Source organism: Rhinoderma darwinii, chromosome 1 (genome assembly GCF_050947455.1).
Source record: "Rhinoderma darwinii isolate aRhiDar2 chromosome 1, aRhiDar2.hap1, whole genome shotgun sequence".
Lineage (NCBI taxonomy): Eukaryota > Metazoa > Chordata > Amphibia > Anura > Rhinodermatidae > Rhinoderma > Rhinoderma darwinii.
The window spans coordinates 480,505,981-480,530,737 of NC_134687.1; the positions used below are offsets into that span (position 1 = coordinate 480,505,981).

At 41.2% G+C, this 24,757-nt stretch overlaps 1 protein-coding gene across 9 annotated transcripts in view; it reads left to right on the plus strand.

Annotated features, from left to right (window-relative positions):
* KDM2B (lysine demethylase 2B) overlaps positions 1-24,757 on the plus strand; it is a 183,168-nt gene that overhangs the window by 129,747 nt on the left and 28,664 nt on the right. For all 9 annotated transcript variants that reach the window (XM_075834347.1, XM_075834369.1, XM_075834353.1 and 6 more), the window contains 3 exons: positions 6,461-6,685; positions 19,629-19,772; positions 23,764-23,850. In XM_075834347.1, the coding sequence (XP_075690462.1) occupies positions 6,461-6,685; positions 19,629-19,772; positions 23,764-23,850 (456 nt within the window). The remainder of the gene's footprint in view (positions 1-6,460; positions 6,686-19,628; positions 19,773-23,763; positions 23,851-24,757) is intronic.

Here is a 24,757-nt window from a genome sequence, read left to right on the forward strand (position 1 = left end):
TAAATGTGAGCAGTCCATATTCTCAGTATGTCAAGCTTTATTTAGGATAGAGGATAGGATTTTTGAATAGACGGTAGTGAGAATATGTACTACTTTATGCTCATGTCTCATAATAAATAATGGGTTCAGGTACATTGTTCATGGGTGCAGGTTGGGCAGTAAGGTATGAGCACTCATTCGGCCCGGTTCACATCTGCGTTGGAGGCTCAGTTAGGGACCTCTGTCGCAGATCCTGTCAAATACCAGAAAAAAATAGCGCAGCATGCTACGCTATTGTTTCTGATAAAACAGACACCCTGACGGAACCCATTAAAATCAATGGGTTTCGTCAGGCGCCGTTGTCTCCCTTGTTCAACAGAACCTTCGCTTCTGGCATTTTTTGTTGTTCTGCTCCTCTGACGGAGCAGAATAACGACATGCACAACACAGATGTGAACAGGGCCTTACATTGTATGCAAAGTCAGACGTTGTTTCTAGTGTTGTAGCTTCTACAGAAATGTAGTGTTTGTTTTCATACTAGTTTTTTTTTTTATTGTAGTAGCAAAAACAGGCCTCCAATGTCCCTTATGATCAATATAAAGATATACAGGAAATGTAACTACACTAAACACAATTTACATAATCTATATATATTGGGTAGTATTGGAATTGTTCACTCTTACATTTTTTTTTCTTCAATAACTACTACTATTGTAGGTTGGAGAACATTTATTGTAGTTAATGAAAAAAAACCATGTCCAAGTTCAACCAGTGGAGAGGGGTTGTCCTTATTGTCTCTCCCATCCAAACTGAAGCTGATCCCTGCGGGTTCAGCTACTCGCACCCCGCTGATTTTGGTGAGGGAAATTAAGAGCTATACATTTCCGCTCATGTCCGTCAGTGAGAACGCCATATGCAGCAACTCTCCACCCATTGTACTTGGGGTGAAACCCGAGCAGGGTATCTTCCTATATTCTGTTCATGTGCCTTATTAAAGCATATGAAAAATGGGTTTTCTTTGTAAAAAAACAAAAAAAAACAGTAAATGTAAGACTTGCTCTTGGAGTTATTATTTCTGGAAAAATATTTCTACACTCTGCGACAACCAATATGGATACCACAGCTTGTGTCGCTGTTTACCTAGAGTTTTGAGCTATATATTTGCACGTATGATCACTGATGCATATGTATAGCTACATACAAGGCACATTTGTGTTCTGGAGTATATGCAAGCAGGGGACAAACACTGTTATAGTGCCAGCAATGTTGCTTGTCACAAGCTTTGGCAGAAACAGGAATGACTATTTTTTTTTTAGAATTTGGGGGGGGGGGGCTGTTGAAAGAATTTTGGGGAAGCAAGTGTTTGAATCCAATCAGCGAAAAAAGTACAGATCGGCAGCAGAGCTGACTGTTGAATAACCTTAAAGTATTCCCACGAACAAAAAATTTCACCCATCCACAGGATAGATGATAAATGTTTGATCGCTGCGTGTCCGACCATTGGGTCCACCGGCGATCACTAGGGTCCCGTGTCCCCGATTTGAAGAGATCTGTGGTAGCGTGGGGGCCGTACCGCTCCATTCAATCTCTATGCAGCGGACAGAAATAGCCAAGTACTTGGCTATTTCCATCAGTCTCCTAGGAAATGATTGGAGCAGTAGTGTAACTGCGGTTCCATTTAAATGGCACCCGGACCCTCCGAGTCACAGCAATCGGATAACACGTTTGTCACCTAAATTTGAGAATAAGTTTAGGTTTCTTAAGATTTCTGGAGAAAGAAGTTACAAATGTGTTCTTGGCACAATAAAGGAAACACTTTTTAAGCAAGAATGCTGTTGCCATCGCTCCTTTTTTAGAAATTAAAGGGGGTTATCCAGTTTTTATTTATTTTTTCACTTATTTGTAGAATGGGTAATCGTACAGTTTTGTAACATGCATAGAAGAATGGTATAGCCCATAGTCGGGGTGCACAATGCATCGAAACTTCGATACAGTGCACCCCCTAACAGTTCAATACCGTTATTTAAGGTATTTCGATACTAAGCTGTGCGGCCGCAAAGCTTAGCATTGTAACACATTCATGTATGAGACCGGGGCTGCGGCTGTGTAATACAGTCATTGCCCCGCTCTTGAGTCCAGACGTGCGTGACGTCAGGATGATGCGATGCGGCCAGCGCTGCACTGATGAGCGGCGGCACTGAAGACTGTACATGGCGGGCACACTGCAAAACACCCCCATGATCTGTCTTCGGTGCCTGAACCGCCGCTCATTAATGCAGCGCCGGCCGCATCACCTCATGCTGACCGCGCGCGCACTTATTGTCAGGAGCGGGGCAATGGCTGTATTACACAGCCCCGCTCTATAACCGTGGAGATTAGAGAAACCTCTCATCTCCACCGCTATACCCTTGAATGCTGCGATCAAAGCTGACCGCAACATTCAGGGGAAAATGAGAAGGGGCGATGCCCCTTGGATCGCATCAAGGGAATCCATGTGACACGAATGAGGGACATACCATATATGGCCAGACAGCCCAGGGTCCATTGAAGGACCCCACTGCTGTCTTACCCCCCAACAACAGGTAATATGGCATGTCCTAACAACTGCCTGTGTACTATCCGTACACAGGCTAACGTACTGGCATATATCTGATATATGCCAGTGCATTAACCCTTTCATGCCGACAATCTGTATATTCACGTCCTTTTCGCACATACCCCGTACAGCCAGGGCGTGAATATACAGATCACGGTTCCAGCCGGCATAGCGCTGTGATAAGCGCTCGGGCGCCAGCTGTGTCAGTGTCTGCGGCTCCCCAGCAAACTGTTCTCTGACAGCCGAACCGATTGGTTCGGCTGCAGAGAATAAGATCACCGGTATTAACCGCTTCCTGACCGCCCACTGTAAATTCACGTCAGCGCTTGCTGGGCTCTATGCAGCGCCGATGTCAATTCACAGTGGGTGTTAAAAGCGCGATCCGGGTGTCTGAGTAGTGCTGACACCCGGATCACGCTGTTATCCCCTGCCTCTGGTCCCAGAGACATGACCGGGACCTGATTGGTTCATGTCCCGATCATGTGATCGCAGGGAAAGCTTGTTGTAGCAACAAACTGGAAAGTTTGTTGCTACAACAAACTTTCCCGAGGACCGATTGCGGGTGCTGCCGTCAGTTGCATGGCAAAACCGGAGGCCATACGACGGCCTCCGGTCTGCCATTCACGGAAGTCTATGAGGACCAGCTGGTCCTCATAGGCTTCCTGTCAGTGTGACTGTCAGCGTCACACTGACAGTTTATAATACGTTACACTACCTAGGTAGTGTAATGTATTATAGCAGCCATCAGTGCTGCAGGTCTTCAAGAAAATAAAAAAAATGTTTTATACAAGTGTAAAAATAAGTTACAAGCTACAAAAACAAAAAATGCTTTTTTTCCTATAATAAGTCTCTTATTATAGGAAAAAAAATAAACCGTTAAAGTACACATATTTGGTATCACCGCGTTCGTAACGCCCCCAACTATAAAACTATAATATTATTTTTCCTGCATGGTGAACACCGCAAAAAATAATTAAAAAACAATACTAGCGCCACACTTTTTTTTGGTCATCACCCCTCCCAAAACATAGAATAAAAAGTGATCAAAAATTTGCATGTACCCCAAAATAATACAAATAAAAACTACAACCCGTCCCGCAAAAAACAAGCCCTTACACAGCTTTTTTTGACTGAAAAATAAAAAAAATTACAGCTACCAGAATATGGTGACACAGAAAATAAATAATTTTATAGAAAAGTGATTTTATTGCGCAAACACCACAAAACATGAAAAAACTATATACATATGGTATCGCCGCAATCGTACCGACCTGCAGAATAAAGTAAAATGTAATTTATAGCGCACAGTGATTACTGTAAAAAAAAAAAAAAAGGGACAAAAACATTGTCAAAATGTATGTTTTTTTTGTCACTTTGCATGCCAAAAAATCACATGTACCCTAAAATGAAAACTACAGATTGTAACGTAACAAATAAGCCCTCGCACGGCTCAGGTGGAGAAAAAAAAAAAAAGTTCTGCCACTCAGAATATAGCGACAGAAATTGTGCAGAGTGTCCAAAAGCAGATCAGATTGGGCACCATTTTATCAGTGCGACAACGGCCACACATCTATGAGTTCTTTATTTACCCCCTTAATATGCCCTGATGTACTCTGCCCAGCTTACATATACCCCCACATTATAAACTGAAATACCAGCAAAACCCGAAACAGAACTATTACCAAGCAAAATCTGTGCTCCAAAAGCCAAATTTAGCTCCTTCCCTTCTGAGCTCTGCCGTGGGTCCAAACAGCAGTTTATTACCACATATGGGGTATTGCCGTAATCGGGAGAAATAGCTTTACAAGTTCTGGGGTGCTTTTTATTCTTTCTTCCTTGTAAAAATTACATTATATTTTTTCAGAAAAAAAAGTAGATTTTCATTTTCACAGACCTATTCCAATAAATATAGCAATAGACCTGTCTGGTCAAGATGCTAACTATACCCCTAGATAAATTCCTTGAGGTCTGTAGTTTCCCAAACCACTTTTGGGGAGATTCCACTATTTTGGCATCACAAGACCTCTTCAAACCTGACATGGTGCCTAAAATATATTCTAAAAAAAGGAGGCCCCAAAATCCACTAGGTGCTCCTTTGCTTCTGAGGCCGGTGCTTCAGTCCATTATCATACTAGAGCCACATGTGGGATATTTCTAAAAACTGCAGAATCTGGGCAATAAATATTGAGTTGCATTTCTCTGGTAAAACCTTCTGTGTTACAGAAAAAAATGTATTACAAATTAATTTCGCCCAAAAAAATGAAATTTTTAAATGTCACCTCTACTTTGCTTTAATTCCTGTGAAACGCCTAAAGGGTTAATAAACTTTCTGAATGCTGTTTTGAATACTTTGAGGGGTGCAGTTTTTAAAACGGGGAGATTTATGGGGTCTATCTAGTACAGAAGGCCCTCAAAGCCACTTCAGAACTGAACTGGTCCTTGACAAAATAACCTTTTGAAATTTTCTTGAAAATGTAAGAAATTGCTGCTAAAGTTCTAAGCCTTGTAACGTCCTAGAAAAATAAAAGAATGTTCCAAAAACAATGCAAATATAAAGTAGACATATGGAGGATGTTAATTAGCAACAATTTTGTGTGGTATTACTATCTGTTTTACAATGTAGATTACATTTAAAATTAGAAAAATTATAATTTTTGCAAATTTTCTTTACATTTTGGAATTTTTCACAAATAAGCTATGAATTTATTGACCAAATTTTCCACTAACATAAAGTACAATATGTCATGAGAAAACAATCTCTGAATCGCTTGGATAGGCAAAAGCATTCCAGAGTTATTACCACATAAAATGACACATGTCAGATTTGAAAAAATGGGGCTGGTCATTGAGGCATCGAGGACCCTTGGTCCTGAAATGGTTAATGTTTAAAAATAACGTAAAAACAAAGTAATATTAAATTTAATAAAAAATACACTTACACCTTTTTTACAATAAACATTAAAATAAGTCTCGATACATAAAACATATATTCGGTATTGGCGCGGCCGTAATAACCTACACAACAATTTTTGGGTGTCATATGTGATGTGTACGCTGTAAAAAAAATAAAATAGAAACTTCTTTCTTCCACTTATTAATGTAAGGTACGAGGTGTGATGAATTTAACTTCCATGTGCCTCACATTAATAGTAATTAACCCCATCATGTACCTCACATTAACCTATTATGACGGAGAAACATGATGGGGTTAATTAGCACATTCAAAATTCATAACACCACGCGCCTCACATCAGAAAATGGAAGAACTTTTTTTTTTTTTTTTTTATATTACTGTTGACAAAGTATCGTTTTGGTATCGAAATCACAATCCTACACAAAGTATCGGTATCAAGTCCAATTTCAGGTATCGTGACATCCCTAGCCCATAGATTAGTCCTGTGTAATGTATCCACAGGCTAACTGATTATGACTAAACATGGACATGTACGTACGTACGTACGTACGTACGTACGTACGTACGTACATACTTTATAATTCTCCTCAATGACCTACTATTTACTTGTTATATACCTGGACAGTGTTACCTGAGTCAGTGGTCACATGACTGTCCATTCAGTTATCCTATAGGTGCATTACTATGGATAACCTGTGGGCTATACCATTTTTTATTTATTTTTTGACCGAGACCACTGCACTGATATAAGGAAGGTATGTGAGCAGAGTTTCTAATACATGTATATTAGAAAACTATGATTTCCTATTCTATAAATATATGAATCGAAAAACTAGAAAGTGGAACCCCGTTGATCCTGAGAATAGACAGAAGCCCCTTTCTTGCAGAGCATTTTAGTATATGTAAAATATATAGGAGTTGAAGTTGTGCTGTATTTGCTCTTTCATAAATCTTTCTTTTGTCTTGTATAGAACCGAGCTGTAGGAAGGCCAAAAGGGAAACTTTCCACCTCTCCCGCCGTTAAATTGTCTGCTAATAGGACCAGTGCTGGAGCACGCAGGAGACGGACACGATGCCGGAAATGTGAAGCATGCCTACGCACAGAATGTGGAGAATGTCATTTTTGCAAGGACATGAAAAAGTTTGGGGGACCTGGACGGATGAAACAGTCATGCATCATGCGGCAATGTATAGCTGTACGTAATGAATCGAATGCAAATTGTAATACTTGTATTGTTATGGGTTTGTTTTTGGTTTTTTTTTCTTTTTTCTTTTCGTTTTTGCAGAAAAAAAATTGTCTTCCGGAGATTATATATAATGCCATGCAAGGTGCAGGTTACTTGATAATTTCTATTTTACAATGGTAAACCGTAATTGTGCGTTCTATTCTACTCTGAGTTTGCCTTACCTGGAACATATACAGTGTGCTTTGTAACCAGTTTAGGCTATGTTCACACTGTGTTTGTGGTCTCTGTTTGATGTATACACCGTGAAAGGCTCCCGACCTATATGTTAAACGGAATCTCTGGATGCCAAACAGTGGCATCCGTCACTCAGACTAATATATCCGTTTAACGTATACATTATGATGAATAGCGTTACATCCTATGGGTGATGAATGCCACTATTAGGCATCCGTCAACGATGGTACCCGTTTAATGTAGAAGTCATGAAACGCTCATGCCATATACGTTAAACGGATGCCTGTGATGTACTATGCCCATGAGCTCCTACGTAAAAGAAAACAAAAAACGTACACTTTATGGTATACGGTTTTTTTTTTTACTGGATACCATAGTGAAATCGGCTACACTATTCTATCCACGGAAAAAAAAGTATGCAATCTAGACGTTGGCCAATAGAACGCTTTTTTGCCCTCTGTCAGGTAAATAAGGGCCTATACATGCGTTTAACGTATACGACAGGCACTTTCCTGGCGTATATGTTAAATGCACACTTTAAACGCGGCTAACAATAACGTATTCACACTGAGAAAAAGGAGTCAAACACGACTATTATTGAAAAAATAGAAAATATTAATTTTATTATGACGATTAAAAGATGAGGATATATAAAACACTACAGAGGATCCAAAATCAGATCTGTATAGGGAGCATGTATATGATAACATTCGCACCACAGATAATAGTAATGACTATAAACATGCACAATACATACTGTTTATAGTAGTAGAACAGGCATTGACATGACTTAAATATACAAACCATTTTCAAATGAGTACATGCTGTGTATCCTATCTATCTATCTATCTATCTATCTATCTATCTATCTATCTATCTATCTAGTCATCAGTATGTAAAGCAGTGGATCTTAACCTGGGTTCGATCGAACCCCAAGGGTTCGGTGAGTCAGCTTCAGGGGTTCGATGGAGGTCAAGACACACATCCGACTCATATGATTCGTGATGACACGCCCCGCTTGGCCGTCATTGGCTGCAGGTGATCACGCTACATCGCTTGGCCTATCTGTGCTGCGGGGAATTTGGTACGCTCAGTAGTCGACTTGTGACTGTCGTGATGGTACGTCGTGTGATTTCTTTCTTAATATTTTAATCCCTTCATACTAACTATGTCAAGCAAAAAAATAGCGGTCGGCCGAATATGTACAATATGGATTCACATGTATAACGGAACGTGATGGGAGTCAGCGTCCTAACTGCATGATTTGCAATGCCAATTTGAGCAATTCTAGTCTAGCACCGGCAAAACTAAGAGAACACTTCCTTAGGCTGCATGGAGATGGAAAATACAAGAATACAACGCTCGCTGTCTTCAAGGTGAAGAGAGCCCGAGTCGATGAAAAGGCTACTCTGCCTGTTCTTGGCTTTGTACCCATCAACAAACCGATCCTCACAGCATCGTACGAAGTTGCTTACCTGATCGCAAAGCAGGGCAAACCACACACCATTGGTGAAACACTCATAAAACCAGCTGTGTTGAAGATGGCGAATATCATGCTGGGAAAAGAGGCTGAAGTTAAGTTATCCCAAATTCCTCTTTCAAATGACACCATCAGCGACAGAATAGAGGACATGAGCAAAGACATCTTGACTCAAGTAGTTGCATATCTGATTTCAAGCCCGGCAAAATTCAGCCTTCAACCTGGCGAGACCACAGACCTTTCCAATCTGAGCCAGCTTGCTGTATTCGTGCGCTATGTGAACGACGACGTGATGAAGGAAGATTTTTTTATTTTGTAAGCCTCTTACAATAACAACTAAGGCAGCCGATGTGAAGAAACTTGTGGATGACTTTTTTCAAAGACCACAATCTTTCGTGGGATATGGTTTCTGCAGAAGAAAGTCTGGTTTTGGTGCGCTAGTGGAAGCCGATGCACCACACATCATTGTTACGCATTGTATTCTGCACAGGCATGTGTTGGCAACAAAAACCTTGCCTCCAAAACTGGCTGAAGTATTAAAAATTGTAGTGGAATGCGTGAACTATGTGCGAAATAGTGCTCTGAGGCACCGCATCTTCAGTGAGCTGTGTAAAGAAATGGGCTCTGAATTCGAGGTACTTCTCTGTACCATTCTAACATTCGGTGGTTATCCCGGGGACAGGTGCTGAATCGTGTTTTTGCCGTGCGTGTGGAATTGGCCCTGTTTTTGCCAGAGCACCAACATTGTCATGCAGATTGCTTCAAAAATTCTGAGTTCATTCTCATTTTAGGGTACATAGCTGATATCTTCGCAGCTCTCAATCATCTCAATCAACAGATGCAGGGCGGTGGAGTCAACATCATCGAAGCGGAAGAAAACCTGAAGGCTTTTAAAAAAAAAAAAAAAAGCTACCGTTATGGAAACGACGAACACTTCCCCTGCTGGATGACTGTGTAAGTAAGATCGAAGATGTATCTGGAATCGAAGACATTTCTGTACCCGCGGAACTGAAGCAAGCAATTGCCACGCACATGAGCTTGCAAAGTCGCTCGACGGATACTTCCCTACAAGAGTCATATCCAGCATGGGTGAGACAACAGGTGTCAATGATGAATACCTCGATGAAATCATTGAAATTCAGCAGGTTCAACAGCAACTCTTCAGAACAACAACGCTCTGAATGTTTTGGTGTCAACAAATGGTAACGTACCCTGTTATTGCTAAGAAAGCTCTGGAGATTTTCATACCGTTTGTTACAACATATCTTTGCGAGCAATCCTTTTCGAGGATGCTGGACATAAAAACGAAGAAAAGGAAGAGACTTTGTTGCGAAAATGACATGTGTGGCACTTGCCAAGGTGAAGCTACGCATTTCTGAACTGGTCTCTGAATGGCAGCAGCAGAAGTCACACTGATTTGCAGTAAATATTCATTATTATGTTTTTGTGTGAAAATCATGTTTTGATGGTTTCGTTTTTTGAACACAGTGATGTTGATGCACGCTTCATTTTGTGCACCAGTAAAATATATACCGGTGCTTTGAATTTGAAAAAAATCATTTTATTTTTCCAATTAAGAAGGGTTCGGTGAATGCGCATATGAAACTGGTGGGGATCAGTACCTCCAATAAGGTTAAGAACCACTGGTCTAAAGCGTATGGTCACAGACTAAAAGGATGTGACCAAACATGGTGAACGAGAACAACTAGCCTAAACGTCCTGTGTAATAATAGCAGAGTTTGGGATGAACCCTAATCTGTACATTTTAGAGTCTTTTCAATACATCCCTGTACGGATTACAGTGCACGGTTCAGAAATTTATTCACTAGAATTTACTTACAGACCAGGGACCCTTGATTTTACTAAACTACAAATAAACTGATCAGTCAGGGATGTTCGCGCATGTCCGGGTATAAACGATACCTAAGCTGCAGTTTTGCCTTAATATTTTTTAAAATAATTTTTTACACCATAAAACACTTCTTTTCTTTTTATGCCACCGCACTAGGAGAGCCGTAACTTTTTCTCCTGTCAACCTAGCCGTATGAGGGCTTTGCGGAATGAGTTGATGTTTTCAGTGGTGCGATTTGTGGTACATACAACTTTTTTAATCTTTTTTTTTTTTTTTTTTTTTTTTATAATTCCATATTTTTTTGGGAGGCTGAATAAACAAGGTTATGTACACGGCGATACCATTTATGTGTCCTTTTTTTATGTTTTGTTCCCTGTATATAAAATTTTTATGGGGGGGGGGGTTGTCTTCCACTTCCTCTTTAAATGGACACTAACTTTTCGGACCACTTATGATCTAATCGTATAAATAATATAGATCAAATTTGTAATTTACTTACTGTTAAAATTTAGTTGGTTTATCCAGGCACATTTTGGGTGAAGTCACTGCCACTAGGTGTCTCCCTTCCTGCTATCTGCCCCCTGTTGTCAACCAAAGTCCATCCCTAGTTAGAGAGCAGAGGAGACGGACTGCAGGAAGTGTCTAGGGGGGGGGTTTCTTCATTGCCTGCCCACAGAAGTCTATAGAGGGGGTGAGCAGGAGGAGGGAGAGAAGACGCAGGCTGCTGGTAAGAGTAATGTACACTAAGTGCTGGATTCTTGGCTATACTGCTCATTATTGCTGTATAATCTCATCCATTCTGGTTCTGAGGTTGTGCTACAGAGAGACATGATAGCAGGGTTTTCCTCTTCTATGTGTGGAGTGTATAGAAGACATGATAGTCGTTACGCTCTGCCCACTAGCTCAGAGAAAGCTGAGAATTAGTGTGCAGAAGGGAAAACCGCTAAAAACATACAGAATACGAGTCATATAATGGCCAAAAATAGTGTTATTCCTCATGTACACTGTATCAAGGTTCGGAAAGCACTAGGTTTAAACGTGGGTGCATATGTAGGGGCCCAACCCGATCCAATAGAAAGTACTATGCACACCAGATGGGAGATTTTTCCAATATAGCGATTTATTTATAGCCAGTAAAAGTGCGTGTGACTTTTCGGTCAATACCATGACCTTCCTCAGGCACTGTGTTTGTACTGGATCCTGTGAGATGGTGCGTTTGTATGGCGGCTGGCCATCTGGTGTGCATAGTACTTTCTTTCTGTTCCTCATGTACACACACTGCCTCTGTCAGGGCATAATAGGTGTTCTAAGATTGCCAACCTGGGGGCCGTTGGTAGGGCCCCGGCTGCCATAGAAAACCATCGGCTTCCGGCGATCGTGTCTAGAGGGATCCCTCTGCACACCACTAAGAAGCTGTTGACCGCGGCATCTAAGGGGTTAAACGTCGCGGATCATTGTTTTCTCTGATCCCATATGTTGACACAATGTGTCGGCTGTGTAATATAGCAGACACCCGAATGTGATGGCGCGGGCACAGCTCCAGTGCCCGTGCCATCACCATGGTGTACTATTGCGGGATAACCCGCTCACCATGATGTAATAGTACGTCATAGGGCGAGAAGGTGTTAAACTGGGCAGCATAATATAGTAACAAATCCACTTTAAAATGTGTAAATGAAATAATATAGAGAATATTATTTGTGCACTTAAGGGTGTCCACTTTGGAAAATCACTTGGTTTGATAAGCTGATCACACGGTGCTTGAATGCTCCCCCCCCCCCCCCTCTAGCAATCCGCTGTAATCCGTTGAAAAATCAGTTAGCAAGTGTTCAATTTCCTTACAACGCCACCATAGGGGAAGTGAAGCATTCGTGTCCACTGAAGTCCATGTGCTGTCCATTTGGAGGTGCTGGGTCCATCAGAGTGATCACTCTGTAACCACTCTACCCTCTGGTTAATAGAAGAGAATCTTAAAGTGGTGACTGCCCTTTATTTCAATTACGGAAAATGTACGTCGTGGTTCGCTGATGGGTTGCCATGGCAGCCAGTGGACTTACAAGCTCAGGCCTTCCATGGCTATATGCCTACTAGGCCGTTCCTAAGGCATGGTTTAATTGCCTGTCAGTCTATCACTGACAGGCAATTATGCTTTGGTATACTGACTATATTAAACATATAAATTCTGCTTTGATATGCTGAGTTTAATAAAGCATTATCGAAGTGACAAAAAAAATTGCTTTGTAAAGTCCCAAAAAAGGTTTAATAAAGTTTTATTTAAAAAAAAGTGTTCACAGTAACCTTTTTTCCATAAAATGGTTTTATTTAGCAAAAGCATTTACAAAAAGAAATAAATACACATATATTATACTGGCGTATAATAAAGTTAACTTGTTAATTAAACTGCATACGTTAAAAAAAAAAAAATAATGTTATTTTTTTTGTTTTCATTCCCCCACCTAAAAAAAATAAATCATAAGTTTATCTAGACCAGTGGTTCTTAACCTTATTGGAGGTACTGATCCCCACCAGTTTCATATGCGCATTCACCGAACCCTTCTTAATTGGAAAAATAAAATGATTTTTTTCAAATTCAAAGCACCGGTATATATTTTACTGGTGCACAAAATGAAGCGTGCATCAACATCACTGTGTTCAAAAAACGAAACCATCAAAACATGATTTTCACACAAAAACATAATAATGAATATTTACTGCAAATCAGTGTGACTTCTGCTGCTGCCATTCAGAGACCAGTTCAGAAATGCGTGGCTTCACCTTGGCAAGTGCCACACATGTCATTTTCGCAACAAAGTCTCTTCCTTTTCTTCGTTTTTATGTCCAGCATCCTCGAAAAGGATTGCTCGCAAAGATATGTTGTAACAAACGGTATGAAAATCTCCAGAGCTTTCTTAGCAATAACAGGGTACGTTACCATTTGTTGACACCAAAACATTCAGAGCGTTGTTGTTCTGAAGAGTTGCTGTTGAACCTGCTGAATTTCAATGATTTCATCGAGGTATTCATCATTGACACCTGTTGTCTCACCCATGCTGGATATGACTCTTGTAGGGAAGTATCCGTCGAGCGACTTTGCAAGCTCATGTGCGTGGCTATTGCTTGCTTCAGTTCCGCGGGTACAGAAATGTCTTCGATTCCAGATACATCTTCGATCTTACTTACACAGTCATCCAGCAGGGGAAGTGTTCGTCGTTTCCATAACGGTAGCTTTTTTTTAAAAGCCTTCAGGTTTTCTTCCGCTTCGATGATGTTGACTCCACCGCCCTGCATCTGTTGATTGAGATGATTGAGAGCTGCGAAGATATCAGCTATGTACCCTAAAATGAGAATGAACTCAGAATTTTTGAAGCAATCTGCATGACAATGTTGGTGCTCTTGCAAAATCAGGGCTAATTCCACACGCACGGCAAAAACACGATTCAGCACCTGTCCCCGGGATTACCACCGAATGTAAGGGTATGTTCACACGAGGGCGTCCGTAACGGATGAAATTACGGGGATGTTTCAGCCTGAAAACATCCCCGTAATTTCAGCCGTAACGGCATGTGCAGGCGCTTGAACGCCGCGTCAATTACGGACGTAATTGGCGCTGCTATTCATTGGAGTCAATGAATAACGGCTCCAATTACGGCCAAAGAAGTGACAGGTCACTTCTTTGACGCGGGCGTGAATTTACGCGCCGTCTTGACAGCGGCGCGTAAATTACGCCTCGTGTGAACAGACAAACGTTTGCCCATTGCTTTCAATGGGCAGATGTTTGTCAGCGCTATTGAGGTGCTATTTTCAGACGTAATTCGGGGCAAAAACGCCCGAATTACGTCCGTAAATAGGCCGTGTGAACATACCCTTAGAATGGTACAGAAGTACCTCGAATTCAGAGCCCATTTCTTTACACAGCTCACTGAAGATGCGGTGCCTCAGAGCACTGTTTCGCACATAGTTCACGCATTCCACTACAATTTTTAATACTTCAGCCAGTTTTGGAGGCAAGGTTTTTGTTGCCAACGCATGCCTGTGCAGAACACAATGCGTAACAATGATGTGTGGTGCATCGGCTTCCACTAGCGCACCAAAACCAGACTTTCTTCCCAGCATGACTGGAGCTCCGTCCGAACAAACTGCAGAAACCATATCCCACAAAAGATTGTTGTCTTCGAAAAAGTCATCCACAAGTTTCTTCACATCGGCTGCCTTAGTTGTTATTGTAAGAGGCTTACAAAATAAAAAAATCTTCCTTCATCACGTCGTAGTTCACATAGCGCACGAATACAGCAAGCTGGCTCAGATTGGAAATGTCTGTGGTCTCGTCGAGTTGAAGGATGAATTTTGCCGGGCTTGAAATCAGATATGCAACTACTTGAGCCAAGATGTCTTTGCTCATGTCCTCTATTCTGTCGCTGATGGTGTCATTTGAAAGAGGAATTTGGGATAACTTAACTTCAGCCGCTTTTCCCAGCATGATATTCGCCATCTTCAACACAGCTGGTTTTATGAGTGTTTCACCAATGGTGTGTGGTTTGCCCTGCTTTGCGATCAGGTAAGCAACTTCGTACGATGCTGTGAGGATCGGTTTGTTGATGGGTACAAAGCCAAGAACAGGCAGAGTAGCCTTTTCATCGACTCTGGCTCTCTTCACCTTGAATTCAGCGAGTGTTGTATTCTTGTATTTTCCATCTCCATGCAGCCTAAGGAAGTGTTCTCTTAGTTTTGCCGGTGCTAGACTAGAATTGCTCAACTTGGCATTGCAAATCATGCAGTTAGGACGCTGACTCCCATCACGTTCCGTTATACATGTGAATCCATATTGTACATATTCGTCCGACCGCTATTTTTTTGCTTGACATAGTTAGTATGAAGGGATTAAAATAAGAAAGAAATCTCACGACAGTCCCAAGTCGACTACTGAGCGCACCAAATTCCCCGCAGCACAGATAGGCCAAGCGATGTAGCGTTATCACCTGCAGCCAATGATGGCCAAGCGGGGCGTGTCATCACGAATCATATGAGTCGGATGTGTGTCTTGACCTCCACCGAACCCCTGAAGCTGACTCGCCGAACCCTTGGGGTTCGATCGAACCCAGGTTAAGAACCACTGATCTAGCCCCAAAAAAATATTTTCAATTGAAAAAATATAATTTTGTCCTGTAAAAAAAGCAAGCTCACATACAAAAAAAAAAAAAAAAGGACCGATGATGGCCCTTGGAATGCGGTGACCTAGAAACTATTGTTCCATGAAATGTGCGATTTATTGTGAAGTAGTAACACAAAAAATACTTATACATATTTGATATTGCGTAATCGTACCAACCCATAGAATAATAACGCGTTCTACGTAACCCAAAATGGTACCATTGAAAAATACAACTCCCCCCGCAACAAAACAAGCCCTTATACAGCTTCATGGGTGAAAAAAATTAAATAATTATGGCCCTTTTAAAATGTTATAATGAAAAAAAAGAATGCTTGGTGTCAGGCTGGGTCCTTAACCCCTTCCTGCTGCACCCATTTTTCGGATTTTCGTTTTTTTTCTCCCCACCTTCCAAAAGCGATAACTTAAATTTTCCGTCGATTTAGCCAAATGAGGGCTTAATTTTTGCGGGACGTGTTTTCGTTTTTATGGCACCCACCATTTATTGTATCCTGTACTAGGAAACTAGAAAAAAATTCTCTCTGGGGGGGAATGGGAAATAAAGCAGCGATTCCTCCAATTTTTGGTGGTTTTGTTTTTACGGCGTTCACCGTGCGGTCATAATGACATGCTAACTTTATTCTGCCGGTCAATATGACTATGGCTACCAAATCTATATAAATGTTTTTATGGTTTACGTTTTTAATACTATTAGAAGGAAAATAATAATTGTTCACATTTTTTTTTTGTGTCGCCACATTCGGAAAGCCGTAACTTTTTTTTTTTTTTTTTTCGTCAATTTGAGTTATGAGGGCTTATTTTTTGTGTGTGACGAGCTGTAGTTTCTATTGGTACCATTTTCACCATGCTGGTTAAAGGGTAACTTAACATTCAACAAACTTCCGACATGTCAGAAGTTTGGATTGGTGGGGGTCCAAGCACTTCGACCCCCACCAATCGCTAAAATGAAGCGGCAAAATTTCTCGTGTGAGGGCTCAGCCGCTTCGTCTCTGATCAGCTTTTTCTGGAAAGCCGATGTATCAGTGTACAGACTCATAGACTTTTTGTTGAGCCCGTACTCCAATACATTGATTTCCGGAAAAAGCCGAAGAGAAATGAAGCTGCTGAGCACACATACGAGCGCTTCTGCCGCTTAGTTTTAGCGATTGGTGGGGGTCTCCGTGCTCGGACCCCCACCAATCCAAACTTCTGACATGTCCCTATGACGTGTCAGAAGTTTGAACGTTTAGTTAGGCCCCATGCACACGAACGTGCCTTTGTGGCTGCAATTCCCCCGAAAATCCACAATTGCGGCCCCATTAATTTCTATGGCCCCATGCACACGACCGTGGTTTCCACAGTCCGTGCATGGCCCAAGAGCCTGGACCGTAGAAAGAACAGACATGTCTTATTACGGCCGTGTTCTGCGTTCCAGGCTCATAGGAAATAATGGACGCGGCAATGTGCACGGCACGCGATTTGCGGGTGACTTTCCGTGGCCGGCCGACCCGAAAATCACTGTCGTGCACATGGCTACGGTTGTGTGCATGAGGCCTTACCCTTTAAGTAATGTTATATTGTGATATTTCAGACTTTTACGGACACGGCAATTACATTTCTTTTGGGGGAAAATGTGAAAAGAGGTTTTTGTGTTTTTTTTATTTATTTTTTTTTTTTTTTATTTATTATATAGGAAAAAAAAACAAACTCTGTTTAATTGTTTTTTTTTTACTAGTCCCTTAGGGGACTTGAACCAGCAATACTAATGTATGATCATTTGATGCAAAGAATCTATGGAGGTCTATGGGAGATAAATGCCACTAATGCCAGCCTTTATCACATTTTTTAAAAATACCACGGACGCAAAAAAAACGCCATGATCGCAGTTCGTTTTAAATTTCCCCATTGACTTCCAGCTATCATCTGGCCGTGCAGTTATTACAGGTGATGCACATTAAAACATGCTCCAAAACTGCATTAAAAACGCAATCAAAATGCCATGTGGTATTCCAGCCTATAAAACGCAATGTTTACTCACACAATTAAAAAAAAACGCATGTGGTTTTTCTCATGCATTTTCATAGGCTTCAAAAAAGCAGCATAAACACCCTGTGGCATCCCAGCATTAGAAAGACACACAGCAGATGTGTGGAAATTATTTCACCAAATGTGATCACTTCCCACAATCATGTGATCAAAACAAATCATGATCATAGGAAAAGAAAAATGTAATCATAAATTATAATTACTGGAGTGATCACAACACTGATTATAATAATTCGTTATTGGGCAGGGTTCACATGCTGCAGTTTTGTTACGCACCAATACCGCAGCATATGAACCCAGCCTTGCAAATAAATCTGATGCCGTTTTTACAGTATTCTGACCTTATCACTAAAGCTGTTCATTTGTCTTCTGATACCATTAACAATTAGGGTATGTGCACACACACTAATTACGTCCGTAATTTACGGACGTATTTCGGCCGCAAGTACCGGACCGAACATAGTGCAGGGAGCCGGGCTCCTAGCGTCATAGTTATGTACGACGCTAGGAGTCCCTGCCTCTCTGCAGGACAACTGTCTCGTACTGTAATCATGTTTTCAGCACGGGACAGTAGTTCCACGGAGAGACAGGGGCTCCTAGCATCGTACATAAGTATGATGCTAGGAGCCCGGCTCCCTGCACGGAGTTCGGTCCGGGACTTGCGGCCGAAATACGTCCGTCAATTACGGACGTAATTAGTGTGTGTGCACATACCCTTAGATATTGGATCCTTGCAATGGTCTTGTCCTTCGTGTCAGAGTTTGTCAGTTCTCTAAATGCAACCTTTATGAAATTTGTTGCATGTTTGGAAAATCTTCAGTTTTCAAAAGCTTTAGGACACCAAAAATGAGAATAAATAATTGTAATAAATTACATTGTGCTCACATAGTATTGCTTAAAGTTACAAGCCGGAGGACCACTATGAAGATATTCTGACGGAATTTCCTGAAGTTTGTGGCTTCCCAGAAGGCGACACGGCTTCAGTAGCCCGACAAATTTCTTATAATTTCTGCCAGAGATCTCATTCTGTGGGGCGTAGCAAGGTAGAGGCCAGTGTGTGAAACACCAGTCTTGGTAAATCTGCCCCATTGTGTTCGGGAGATCCACTTTCCCTTAAAGAAGCACTCTGGGATTTTATTTTTTTATCTTTACCACTGTTTTTATAAAGTATAAGGTAGTGCAGGTAATTATTTTACCGTGCCCTTTATTGCCGGATTATCGGCTCTGTTCCGCCGTTATATCACGTGACCCACACTCTGACCATTCAAAACTTACAGCGTCTCCTGTGTGGGTTGGAAGTCCGTTCCTTTATGCGTTTCCTATGAGACTTACATTGAGCGTCTCAGAGAGAGACTGACTTCAGTTCCACACAGAAGGCGCTGTAGGTCTTGGACAGTCAGAATTCAGGTGATCTAACAACGGATTCATTCTGCAAAAAAGAGCCCGGTAGAAGAATTGCCTTCACTGCCTTTTACCTGATGTACTTTACAAACGGAGGCAAAGATCAAACAAATAATTCCCAGAGTTCTTTTAAGTCGTTTTTTATCGTCCGAAGGAAAAGCTCTCTGTACAAGAGATTTTTTTTTTTTTTTCGCCGCGATTTTTGCAAAGCCAAAGCTTTTTCCCCAAAAATGACAACCTGTGAATAAACCCTTACAGGATTTCTCCCCTACTATGTGCTAAAAAAAGACATGCCGGTGAGCAGATTTCCCAAACATTATGCGCAAGGGGCTGTACTTCAGGAATGTCTTGGCATGTAAGCAAACGGAAAGAGGCATCACTTGGATCCTTTCATTGGCAGAGGGGGCTTCGGTTCCTTCATCCGCAAAATGTGTGCCAAAACCTTGGTGGGTTGGGGCTGTTTCACCCATTCGATCTTTGTTAGGGAATCTTCTAGATGCTGTAACATTAAAGGGTCTGTCTTATGACTAATAACTTTTAGAAAACGCTTCCATTCATTATGGCCCTTTAATAGATTTGGAAAAGCTGTAACCGTCCTACACCTAGTAGGGAGGTGGTGTCTTTATAGTGGACTGAAGCCCTGATGAAAGCTAAGCAGCCAAAGCCATTGTTACTCTTTATTAATAGAGTTTGAGATTTTCATAGTTTCTACGCTGAGATTTATGTTTTTTATAATGTTTGCAGCCCTTCTAATGTACCGGAGATTCATGCCTTGTGTTTGGTTTTCCCTCAGCCTGTTCTGCCTCATACAGCTGTTTGTTTAGTGTGTGGAGAAGCAGGGAAGGAGGACTGTGTGGAAGGCCAAGAAGCAAAATTTAATGTCATGCTAATGGAATGCTCCATCTGTAATGAAATTATCCATCCAGGTTGCCTTAAGGTAAGTCAGACAGCAATACATTCAAGGTCTCAAACTATTAAGCCTTTCATCTACATGTCCTGGATAGCCAGTGGTTAATCCATGTTTTGCGTTTTTTCCTGCTGTTTTTAACATTGCATGTTTTGTGTTTTACATAGCAAAAATGTTACTAGCCGTGCTTTCTGCCAGCACAATGTTTATTCATTTGGCAGAGTTCCGCTGTTCATAGTCTTGCAGAAATTTTGAATAGCTTTCTGTGGCTATAATTAGTTTTTATGTAAGTGCCAACATCTGCTCTGCTGCTTCAACTTATCTGATCCAAAAGGACGGAATAATGCTGTAACCATGACTTCTGTCATGTGAAAGGACCGACTGCCGATCGAAGCTTTTCGATTTTCAAAGCACAATGGTTGACGCTTCCCTTACCATCCGTTATTAATTCAAAATGACTTGGAATGTCTGTATTCTTTTTTAGGGGTTTACTACACTTTTGTTGGGTTTATGTATATTGGTTTTGGGGCCTGTTCACATCAGCGTTGTCTTTCCGGAAAAGCAAACGGACTATTGATTCCGTCAAAACAACGGAACCCTTTCACAACAGTGACAAACGGAAACTATTAGCAAGGTTTCTGTTACCATTGAGATCAATGGTGATGCTAACCGAAGCTAAGGTTTCCAGCCTCAACAGAAAGCAACGCTGATATGAGCACAGCTTAACTGTGAGATGATCTGAATGGTTTTTTACTTTTCTACCAAATCATTTACATTAGCATCACAGATATTGACATTACAAAATAACATTTCTAATAACTGACAAATGTATAACAGTTTGGTTTCAAGATGATCACATTCTTAAATAACATTTTATATACTTAACGGCAAGGTAATATAATTCACATTATATCCACACTTGTATTTACTTTGCCATTTGCGTCTATGCAGTAAGGACCACATTTTTTTATACATATAAGGCTGGGCAGGTTCAGCAAAACCAGAATTTGTCTTGCCCAACATCATCTTTATTACACTCAGTTAGAGCTGACAGTATAGCTTGCCATATACATTACCCCTTAATGACCACCCATGTGCCTTTTCACTACGTACCTAACTTTTTAGGTGACTTTTCAGAATAAGCTGTCGTACGTGTGTACATGAGGAATAACACGATTTCTGGCCATTATATGACTTGTATGTGGCATTATTTAGCAGTTTTCCCCTATGCAGGCTCGATCTGTAATTCTCAGTTATCTCAAAGCTAGGGGACAAAGCCTAACTGCTATCATGTATTCTACACACTGCACACATATATGTGTTTGAGATAGAGGAGGAGACTCCTGCTTTCCTATGTATAGAATAGAGGATATTCTACAGCAGGATTGAGCAGTGTAGCTGAGAATCCAGCACTGGAATGAGACATTAATCTCACCAGCAGCTGCAGCACATCTGTCTCTCTCACTCTGCTCTCTCCTTCCTCTCTCTATAGACTTGTACAGGCAGCATGCCTGTGTCTCTCTCCCTTCTCCCCCTCTCCTCTTAATAGACTTGTTATGGCAGTGAAGAGAGACACCCCTACTTTGTGCAGTCTGACTGTAACTAGGCACGGGTTTTGCTTGACAACAGGAGGAGACACCTAGTGGCAGTAACTTTACACAGAATTTGCATGAATAAAACTAAATTTTAAGAGTAAATTACAAACTTGATCTATATCAGATCTACTATTAGATTAGCATAAGTTGTTTGAAAAGTTAGTGACATTTTATAAGGATACTTATGCCACAGCGCTGCCTTTTCACTGGGCTGTCACAAGCCCGGCACAAGGTCCTGTATCGGATAGAATGAATGTCTGGCTGCCTAAAACAGCGGAGCTCCTGCTCTATCGGCCGGGATCGGAGTTACCTCCTTTCACGACTGTTTAATCCCTTAGATGCCGCGGTCAATAGTGGCATCTAAGTGGTTTCAGTGGGAGGGGGCTCTCTCTGTCACCTTATTGGCAATCACTGAGTTTTCATGAGCTGAGGACCTAACAAAGGCCCGCATTTCTGCCATCCGTCTTTGTCTAATAAGTTTTACACTGACCGGTATAATACAATGCACTATTTATTTATTTTTTGTCCCATAGTGGGACAAGTTTACTAAAGTTAATAATTTAAAAATCTGAAGTACAAAAAAAATGAAAAAGCCACTTTTTCTCCTTCTACAAAATGCTTTATTATGAAAAATGGCCAAGCGTTATTTCTCCGACTACCCAATAAACACGCATGCTCGGCTCACTTCTGACAGCAGTTTATCTCCTATGGTAACAAACGACCGAGCACGTTGAAATCAAACATGCCTGATCAATCTTCTGGGGGAGTCAGGTGGCCCCCATACTTATTTAGATTCTCACAATATGTTAAAACAAAAATGTAACCTGTCCTGTTTAAAATGACGTGAAAATTTATCATAACCGCATTGCCTGAATCTGTGAAAGCTCATTGGAGCTGTCGTTCATGAATGTATTTGCTGCTGTTGTCCTTACTTCTCATCTTGCTTTTTCCTATGGACTCTGCACTCCCAATCTTCATCTTTCACTTTCTCCTCTTCACCATATCTTATCAGTGTTGTGCTTCTGTTCATTGGTTCAGCTAGACCTTTCCATCGGAGGAACCCATTAACGGAGAGGCAAACAGAAACCATAGCTTCCGTTTGCATTACCATTGATTTCAATGGTAAGGCTTTTGTCGCAAATGGTTTCCGTTTGGTCTCCGTTCCGTAAGGTTTCCGTTGTTTTGGCAGAATCAATAGCGCAGTCGACTGTGCTATTGTTTCCGTGAAAAAAACCTGAAACCTTACGTAACGGAAAGCAACTGAAGCGTTACTATTGAAATCATTGGTAATGCAAACGGAAGCTATGGGTTCCTCCGATGGAAAGGTCAAACGGAAGCCCGACGCTGATGTGAACGGGTCCTAAATAGGAAGTCAACATGTAATATTGAGTAGCTTTGCAAAAACATTGCTTTACATATCTTGCACTGATCTTTCATTAAATCTTGTTTCATCTCTGGTCCTCTTTCAAAGAAAGCTTTTAGAAATGTGCTGGCTTCTTTTAGACCTAATCTCCTGCTGGTTCAGTTTCTGTTAGGCTTTGTTCACGCTGCCATTATGATTCTGTTTTCACATCTGTTTTCGAATGGATCCCATTGCCTTGCCACTAGATAGTATAGTGTAGTATGCTATTCTGATTTCAGTGTGAAAACAGCCGACGTAATGTTTATACCAGGCACTGTATGATACGGTTATGTCACAGTTCACTGTAGTATAGAATCAAAATAAGTTGTTAGGCTTCGGCCAGACCGCACAGTGCAAATTCCAAGTCTCATCCAGCAGAACTGTGACTATAACTAAAGATTATTCCAGGATGAATAAAAAGTCTTTGTAAAAGTGCTCAACATTATGTGTAGATTATATCTTAATATTCAAAAAACGCTATTTTTTTTTTTTACATTTCTTAGATTATGTATTGTACATTTTGGTATTTCATGTCTTGATAGAGGTATGAAGTGTAATAAAACGATAATATAATTTATGTTTTAATGTGTTTTAACAATTGCTTATATAGCTTATAAGTTTTTTAATTTAGTTATACAAAGCTATCCAAGCTGAAATAGGTTTTTTTGCCTATAGCAACCAAATCGGATTCCACGTTTCATGTATAGTTTATGAAATTAAAGCCAAATTCAGGTTGTTATGAGCAACAAGTTCTTGTTCTGTGAGACCGGTTAATACATGAGGCCCTTTGTGTCTACATCTCAGCACTTCTGACTTCCAGGCGCATTTTTGTTTATTCCTACCTATGATGGAGCAACGAATGGTTAGTTTCCACTGTTCTTTACAGCTCTGAAAATTCGAGTAGGATGTATGTTAAAAATTAAGTCAGTAAAGTATTTGTCGTAGATGCTTAAGAGGAAACTGTTGGATTTATTGTGTAACCGCAATTGATCGAACAGCATGTCTAATGTATATGTCTCTGCAGATTAAGGAATCCGATGGTGTGGTGAATGATGAACTTCCAAACTGCTGGGAATGTCCAAAATGTAACCATGCTGGAAAAACCGGGAAAGTGAGTCTATAGGAACTCTTCATATTTGTGTTTATACATTTTGAGATTTAATTCGGTTAACACTCTACAAGTTAGTAAAGTCAGTTGAAGTGCTTTTGTCTTCTGATAACACAGAAATTTTCCCCAAACCCTGGAAGACTTTTATTGAATAGGAAATGGCACCATGTATTTACACCCCCTACCACATGTAACACAAAGGGTCCTTTTTAGATTTGCATAGTTCTGCTGGTAAAATGAGAGCTATAACATGCATCATTGTCAGCAGCACATCCCCTGTCAACACTGGGAGATGTGCGGTCAACTAGGATGATCTTTTCTGCCACATGAAAGATGCAATCAGCCAATAAATCAGCCTTTCCTCATCTGTTGGCTGATAGCTGGGCCCTTTAACATGGGCCGGTGATGGGGAAGGAACGCTCTGTTCCCTTGATCATTGGCCCATGTAAAAGGGCCTTCAAAGGTATATTCACACTCAGCAGATTTTGTTCCAGAAAATGAAATTCCGTTCATCTGAGTGTGGTTGTTTCAGCGGCAAGCCACGTGTGAATATACCTTAACCCCTTCCCGCACCTTGACGTTAATGCACGTCAATGTGTGCAGTAACTTCGCGCACCTTGACGTGCACTAACGTCCGTGCTTTTACAGTTAACCGCCGCTGCGGTTAACTGTGCAGGGTGTCAGCCCTGCTCTCCCCGTTGCCGATCAGCGGCCTGTCGCCGCTGAAATTGACAATTAACCCCTTCGATGCGGTGGTCGATTGCGATCACCACATTGAAGAGGTTTACAGCGGATCGGCAGCCCCCCACATGTATTTGCGGGGGCTGGCGATCCTTCTCACGGCAACCAGAGGCCAGACAATGACCTCCGGGTTGCCATGTACGGAAGCCTCGGAGGATCAGCCTCCGGC